General features: G+C 38.2%; 2 protein-coding genes across 4 annotated transcripts in view; both read right to left on the bottom strand.

Annotated features, from left to right (window-relative positions):
• The window catches only part of LOC128699277 (cuticle protein-like), a 1,737-nt gene extending 98 nt beyond the window's left edge, over positions 1 to 1,639 (bottom strand). The window contains exons 1-4 of one of the 2 annotated variants that reach the window (XM_070098047.1): positions 1,384 to 1,639; positions 1,069 to 1,146; positions 162 to 299; positions 1 to 62 (exon numbers count right to left, since the gene is read on the bottom strand). The exon at positions 1 to 62 is cut by the window's left edge and continues 98 nt beyond it. In XM_070098047.1, the coding sequence (XP_069954148.1) occupies positions 1 to 62; positions 162 to 299; positions 1,069 to 1,146; positions 1,384 to 1,536 (431 nt within the window). In that variant the 5' untranslated portion in view covers positions 1,537 to 1,639. Of the gene's footprint in view, positions 63 to 161; positions 300 to 1,068; positions 1,150 to 1,383 lie in introns of both variants that reach the window. The other variant, XM_053791881.2, reaches the window with a different exon arrangement.
• Positions 1,640 to 4,963: 3,324 nt separating this feature from the next.
• Positions 4,964 to 6,056, bottom strand: LOC128699278 (cuticle protein 7-like). Of its 2 annotated transcripts, none has more exons than XM_053791883.2 (4): positions 5,904 to 6,056; positions 5,628 to 5,705; positions 5,383 to 5,520; positions 4,964 to 5,284 (listed from the first exon to the last, which is right to left on the bottom strand). In XM_053791883.2, the coding sequence occupies exons 1-4, from the start codon at positions 6,039 to 6,041 to the stop codon at positions 5,120 to 5,122; spliced, it is 519 nt and encodes a 172-aa protein (XP_053647858.2). In that variant the 5' UTR covers positions 6,042 to 6,056; the 3' UTR covers positions 4,964 to 5,119. The 2 variants fall into 2 exon arrangements, with proteins under 2 accessions (XP_053647858.2, XP_053647857.2); XM_053791882.2 differs by having other exon boundaries at positions 4,971 to 5,284; positions 5,628 to 5,708.
• Positions 6,057 to 7,838: the final 1,782 nt, after the last annotated feature.

Here is a 7,838-nt window from a genome sequence, read left to right as displayed (position 1 = left end):
GCCTCACCCTTGTAGCTCACTTGAGCCTGGTACCCGTTGTAGTGGTCAGCCACGTAGTTCACCTGGTGGAAACAGAAATAGGTTTTAATTATGTTAATTATGGTTCATAGATTTTTCTTGTATTTCTCTGTTATGAGCATTGTAAATTATTTGGGATTTACTGTTTGTATGCGGCCATCAGGGAGCACAACATTGTATGAACCCTTCGCTGTAGAGCCGTCAGAGTTCTCATTGTGGCCGAAGTCGGTACCGGCATAGTTGTCCTTAACTCCGTAGGCGAAGTTGTAGGGCATGGGGTTCTGGATATAAACAGAATCAATGAGTAATTAATTTTGGGTACCATAGTGTATATCAGTAAATATTTTCAGAGGATTTATTTGACAGACTTTGGTATTTTGCCCCTAAGAGGATGTTCAACTTCGAGTTCTTATGGTAGGTAGTTACAGTTTTCATATGTTTTAGGCAATTTTATTAAATTCTGTTATTAAAGATGGATAACATTGCACCATAAGAGGTCGAAGGAGGTTGAATAACACCTTCAAGGACAATAAATAATTATTTTCCAATATATAAGAAAAGTATTTGGAAACATAAATATATAGCGTCCTTGTTTAGACTAAATCAGAAATATAGGTACATGTAGTACTCTCGTAGCTTAACATGTGATTTTTATGTCAATTATACTTTATAAATTTAAAAATATTGCAGTACTATAAACATAGAACAATAATATGTTTGTTGAATACTGTTTTATCCTACATTTTCTTCTAGGTATATTTCTTTTTAATTTCAAATATCTAATTCTTATTGGTTTTACATAATTTTATTGATAGAGTATTTTTTTTTTGGGGGGGGGGGTTATGAATATATCAGAAAAGATTTTGTCATGCATAATTGACATCTAGAGAATGCACTTAAATCCTATGACTTAGTTAAAGATAATTTAAAGACAGATCGTGGTGAGTTATTCGTCAAGAAACAACGCAGTGTTTCCTGACACGGGTCCTAGATGATCCGTTCAGTGGGTCAACTTCCAGTGGGCTAACCAGAGCTAAGACTAATTCTTACCGACTTATAGCTTGGTTGACCGTAGGGATCAGTGGGAAGGACCACGACTACACCCACTGTCAACAGTATCGCGGCCACCTGCTGATAAATTAGTATTTGGAAAATTATTAATAAAAATCTTAGGTTTTGTATCCCTGTTTAGCAGGAATATGTACTCACTGGGCAGAAAGGATTTACTCTTATTCTAGGTATACCTCAGCATTTATCATATAGTAGATTTCATTATGCCTTTTACTCAACAACAAAATTAGCAAGGAAAAGCCAAAAAAAAAAAAAGCACTGAATTCCATTTCTTGTCATAAGACTGCAGGATACCTTGAACATGTTGAGTTGGTTGTGTTGTGTTGTGTTGGTAGAACAACTGAAGAGCGAGTGTTGAGGGGCGTTATGGGAGCCAACCTTATATAGATTCCTTCTCACATTCCCCCTGGGAAAATGGTTGGATCGAGTCGAGAAAAATACTATCATTTAATCAAGTGCCACATGGAATTATTATTTAATGGTATATGATTGTTATGATAGTTTGGTAATGGCTGCATCTGGACGCAGTTGCTTTTCTCTGTCTCGTTATTTGTCACTTTCGTCACCATTATAGTCATCCTTAATATGTTCACTCTCACTTCGCCTTATGCTGCTGCTGTTCCTTTATTTTTGTCTTTTGTCTAGATTCTTTATTACATGAAGTCTAATCCAGAAACATTACGGAAGCTTGACTGCCCAGAGTTCTGGGAGCGTTGTTCCGACCTCATAATTTTATTTTGATAAGATTCGTTTTCTTAGTTTTGTAAAGCCAACTCAAATTACAAGAAGTGAGAGCTACATCTTTTTTTTTTTAGATTACCTTGAGACGATTTGGAGGTCACCGCTCTCGCAGTTCGGTCTCAGACCAGACGACCTAGGCTGATCGACCAGGCTGTTTGTGCCAGTCGCACGCACTCCAATGTATGCACCAGAGTCTGGCTGACCAGAAGGGAGTGTTAAAAAGTCGTGGAGTGCGTCAGAGACGAAACCGAGCCTCGGGGGCGATGTTCCCTGGAATCATAAACATAGTGTCGAGTCCTGCAGTGAGGGACTTACTGAAGTGTTAGAATTTAGGATACTTACCTGGAGGGGGCTTCGGGGGTCAACGCCCCCGCGTCCTGGTCAGTGATCAGGCCTCAGCGAGGAATTTGAGAAATGCAAATTTGGAATGCAAGTTTGTTTTACATAGACTTAATTAAAGTTTAGGGAACTAAGTCAGCTATTTATAGTTTCACTTATATTTTCTTGACCTACATCGTGGCTTGTCGTATATTTAATTTTATCTCTGCTTCTCCATTGTCTCTTCGACAGGTAAAATTCCTTGTCGAACGATTTAAGTCAAAACAATTTAAGTTTAGCTGCTGTTTCTTAGTGTTGCTGTCTAACAGTCAAATTAAAGCTGCTGTCTGTGTTACAAACAAATGAAAGTGGTTATTTGTTGACAGTAACAGCCAAGTGACACTTTCACTAGTATACTAGTTTTCTAAAATTCCGTTAAGAGCATAGTTTTATTACCCTTGCTGCGCCCATTACGTCTTCACTACAAGAGATAAATGGCTGTTTTTATTCTACTCTGACACACAAGTGTGTGACAGCCAGGCATGGGGGAGCAAGTTGTATTCCCGGTATTTTTGATGATAAACCGATATTTTTATTTTGTGTTATTTAATAAAACATATACAGCGATAATACATACTAACTTGAAGAAAGGCTAAATGGTAAGAGAGTGAAATGGAAGTCACTAATACAGTGGTTTAAAACGTTGGTAAGACAGTGGGATGCATGTGTTCGCGTCAGCTAATTTAGGCTTGGGAATACATCATCTAGAAGAAAAAGTACAGGTGTTTCCATAGTAAATGGAGGATTTAGATATGGTGCATATTACTGTTTAGATGTCTTCCTCCCTCACACATTTTGTAATTAGTTTCTTTTTCTATTCTATATATATATTTTTTTTGCATTCGTGACTACACACTGTGGTAATACGAATCGTTTTCTATAATATTCTTATCATGCTCATATATGAGTAGGATTCTGCACAGTCATACTGCTATTAAATCCATATTTTTAATAATGGTTTAAGGAACAAGCTATTTTTAATTTTCGTCTAAAACCTCTTCAGTATAAGGAGGAGTCATGTGCACCTTCCTAGTAACTAAGATGGGAGCGCTACACATACCAAACACCGTGACTGTTTTCAGTGTTGGCGAAATCTTTTATCTTATTTTTTTATAAGAGGAGTGATTGACGTATTTAAGAGTTTATATCCCAGGCTTCAGCACATCATTCGTTTTATTCATCACTGAATCAAATGTTATCGTAGGATAAAGAGTTAAATTCATAACATAAACTGTCTATTTACTGAACACTTTAACCGCTTGTACCATGATTTTTTGTAGCTAGTATTTATATTTTTAGACAATTGTATTTTTATATTTTCTACGACCTTATGCTATTTATGTATAACTCATCTTAATATTTCACTATGTACACCCTTCAAAGTTGTTTTATGATGGTATTGAAGGACTCTTCATCCAAGGAATTGGGGCTACCCTTCCCCTCAGATCAGACCTGATAATGATAATTACGTACAAATATTTGAAGTTTATTATAGCTATATATTTAATTCCTAAATCACTTTTTAAACATTGTAACATTTTCCTTTAGCGCATTGGTGGCTTGAAAACTTATCTCTTATCTCAGTGTTTTAACTTATATGATGTGCTACGAAAGTAGACAGTGTCTTTTGTACGAACTGGATATGTAATGCCGTCATATTCATCAAGAATTACAGGATACTCCCTATCACGTCCCTTAAGTAATATGTGGTGGTGACGTCTGGACACGGGAGTCTTCCGTCAGTAAAATCACGGATATAGCCTCGCTTCACAAAGTTGGCAGCAAAGCAGCCACAAAAATCTATAGATCGATGGCACTAACGTCCCATATTATCAGAGTTTTTGAAAGGGTTTCAAGAAACAAGATCGCTAAACAACATTGTTTTACAACAGTCGTACAACGCCGGCAGTGTGGGTTTAGAGCAGCTCGCAACTGCAGGACTGTTTTGACATTGTCTTGGATGCATTGGAAGAAAAAATGCCGATGTCATGTACACAGACTTTACAAAAGCCTTCGACAACTGCGACCATGGTGTAATAGTACACAAAATGCGTACAAAAGGAATAACTGGGAAAGTGGGTAGATGAATATTAAACTTTTTTAGTAATAGAACTCTCAAATTAATAATGAACAAAATCAAATTAGAGGCTATCACAATGAAAAGTACTGTTCAACAAGGCACAATACTCTCTACAATTCTTTCTCATTCTTATGTCCGACATAGAGACATAAGTCATCATTTGCAGACTATACTAGAATTGTTATGAGATTGGCATCCATTGAGGATACAGCAAGCTTCGAAGCTGCTATAAGCCAGATCTTCGAGTGGCCACACTCAGCTATATGATGTTCGGTAAAGACAAATTTCAGTTACTCCACTACGGAAAAATTAAGCAAATAAATCTTGCAACAGAGTGTACAATAGTCATTCATTAGAGCGAACATTAATGTGAGGGATTTTGGGGTGATAATGTCAGAAGACATTCAAGGATCACAATAGTGTTACTATCAAATATGCATTTAAAGAGATGCCAAGCCAGTGATATTTTTAAGTCGCTCTTTCTCCCCCTTCTAAGGCAGGCGAAATTTCGGATCTGGAGAATGTACAGATAACACTAACTTTTAGTATAAGTTCAGTAAAGCACTTAAGTTATCGAATACCTTATAATTTCTTGCGAATTTCTCCCTATCAGACGGACTCTGGTATCTACGTTGGACTGCAAACATCAACAGAACGAACTGACAGGTTGTCCACCATTAGAACTGTTGTAACATCTAGGATCTGGACGATGATCTCCGATAGTATTTTGAGGAAACACCATGGAAACGTTAAGGTTTATCAAACTACTTTTATTGAACATTACACAAGTGACTAGGGACAATATATGGATGAACATTCGTTCTAAGTTATTTATTGGTATGATGGCTGAGGCTGGTATGAGGGCTGAGGTTGGTATGAGTTCTGGTACTGGGGCTTGAAGGTGACTGCAGGACCGGACTCGTGTGGGTACTGGGCCTCTCCCTGATAGCTTACCTGAGCCTGATACCCATTTTGATGGTCAGCCACGTAGCTCACCTGTAGTAGAAACAGGTTACAATTACAAAAATCTGTAATAATCTATAATATATATAAAGATATTACACTTCATTTCGTTACATTATAATATGACATACTGTTTGTATGCGGCCATCAGGGAGTACAACATTATATGAACCCTTTGCTGTATGGCCGTCAGAGTCTTCATTGTGGCCGAAGTTGGTACCAGCGTACTCGTCCTTAACACCGTAGCCGAATTTGTACGGGATGGGGTTCTGGGCACATAGAATATTATTAATTTTGTTATCTGAGGCACTGAAGGGTGTGTATGAACTGTGTTCAACTCTTCCGTTGATTGGGAACATTTAAGACTGATACCTACCGACTTGTAAGTTTGTTGACTGTAGGGATCAGTGGGAAGGGCCACAATCACACCCACTGTCAACAAGATCGCGCCCACCTGCTGGGAGAAATACTTCAGAATGATGAATCATCCTATTAAATGTATTATTTGCGCTGTTAGTGTATCTCATACAGATCTCACTGCAATCACTGAACACTAATGCTCATAAGGCAAGTATATCGTGTCCTCTTATATATTTTCCAAAGTCCAAAAAATGAACAAAATTTTGTTTCTTCCAATAGCACTGTAAGATACCTTAAACATCTTGAGGGAGAGTTGTTGTGTTGGTAGACCGGAGAAGAGAATGTGTTGATCGGCAGCGTGCCAGACAACCTTATATAGCCAACATAGAGGTTCTTTCTCCCGTTCCCTCCAGAGAAATGATTGGCACATAGCCAAGATGATTTTTTTTTTCTATTTTCTCTGGAGAAGTGGCTCACGTAATGCCAAGTTTACGCTTCTCCCGTTCCCTCTCCAGATGTGGTTGACGGGTTATAAGAACATTAAAACGTTATTAAAGGAAATCCAACTTTGTGGCCTCTCCTTGACGGTCTTGATGTAATGGTTAGAACGTGTGCGCTCTGACCAATGGAACGCCGGTCCAGTCCCATGGCATTTTCTCTACATTGACGTATTAATTTATTTTGAGCACGCCCGTTTTCCTCCAGAATGAAAATGATCCAAGGAAAAACAGACTTTTTGTCATTTGTCTCCTAACTTTTTTTTTTTTTAATTCGTGTTAAGCGCTAAATCCATGTAGGTGATTCAGCGAGCTATGTGATGGAGTCTTGATCCTCCATCTGCTGAGAGCGAGACGGACAGGCTTTCTATTTGTACTCACCCCACTAACTGCATTTTCAAAAAGCAGACATAGACCAGTGATGGTCTACTTAACAGCAACATCCCCAGCAGACTTTCCGAGTACAGACTTTGGATTTCTCAACTCCACCTGTTTGTTTGAATTCCTTTGAAGGCTTGAAGGTATTCTTGTGTCCACAGTCCAGAAGCATACCAGGTCCCTAAGACTACTCGCGCCACTCCTCTGTAATACTCAGCCTTTATCAAGTCTCTTGACAGATTTTGTGTCGAGACGGAAATTTATTGCGGAGTACCACTCTTCCTTTAAAGAAAGTTAGGATATTAATTACCAGTTTTTTTTTTTAGGCAATTTATCAACTTGTCAAGTTGCTTTTCCTAAAAACCTACAGTTGATAAGTGTTCTATATATCGTTGAAAATCAACTTTGATGTACATATAGAATTAACCTGAGTTATTGAGCATTATTATTAGATGTTTGTAGACGCTTTTTATTATTATTATTATTAAGGTGCTTTTTTTTTTATATGAAATCTAGTAAGGGTGCTTCGACTCGCCCCCCCCCCCCCGCAACCACATATAAGTGAACGAACACACACACACACACACACACACACACACACACACACACATATATGACAAAGGAAATTGGGTCAAAGATCATGTCTCCTTTCGCAGATGATGTGAAACTAATGAGAATAGAGAATACTAACAGGAGTAGACCATGGGCGTCCATTGATACCTTCTGCCTTGCCTCAGAGAATTTCCCTTCCCATCTGTTCCTGTCTTGCAACATTGCTTAGCTCCTAACTACGCACGAGAGTGCGTAGTTAAGTCCGAGTTGTCTGGGAATCCTTGTGCCATACGTCTCTATTTCAGAGTTTGGCCTTATCTACACTGTTGAATCCTCATAGTATATTGCACTTTTATGATAATGTTTTCCCTGTTATTTTTTCTCCTCTTAGGTTCACTTGCTTTAATCTTTTCTGGTGATTTAATTTTTGGCACTAGTGTAGCTGCAAATCTCAACATGTTCTCCAGCATCTGAAAATACGTCAGTTGCTGCGAGCTCCATGCTGGTGCTGCATACTCGAACACTGGCCTGACAGCTCTCGTATACAGACTCCTGAAGTATTCTTTTTTTAAGGTCCCTAAAGACAGTAATAAAATTCGGTAGCGTCGCATTACTGCCACTGAGATGCGTTATATTTGCAACTCTGATGTTTCTCTGATTTCAATGAGCTGGCATTTATTTAGCTTGAGTTCCAGTAGCCACTTGTTTGACAACTTTCGCAGGTCATCAAAGTATTCGTGTAACCTCTGTTTACCAACTTCTTTTCTTAATATGTTCATTAATTTATCGTCGTTTAAAAA

This window comes from Cherax quadricarinatus, chromosome 61 (assembly GCF_038502225.1).
Source record: "Cherax quadricarinatus isolate ZL_2023a chromosome 61, ASM3850222v1, whole genome shotgun sequence".
NCBI lineage: Eukaryota > Metazoa > Arthropoda > Malacostraca > Decapoda > Parastacidae > Cherax > Cherax quadricarinatus.
Note: the sequence above shows the minus strand (reverse complement) of the source record. Positions and strands in the feature narration are given on the sequence as shown.

Bases quoted from the DNA above. Each gene is read 5' to 3' on its own strand.
- LOC128699278 (XM_053791882.2), bottom strand. From the start codon at position 6,041: ATGTGCCAATCATTTCTCTGGAGGGAACGGGAGAAAGAACCTCTATGT. The intron at 5,709-5,903 runs GTATCTTACAGT...TATTTCTCCCAG, and splicing joins TCTCCCTCAAGATGTTTAAG to CAGGTGGGCGCGATCTTGTT. The intron at 5,521-5,627 runs GTAGGTATCAGT...CTATGTGCCCAG, and splicing joins GTCAACAAACTTACAAGTCG to AACCCCATCCCGTACAAATT.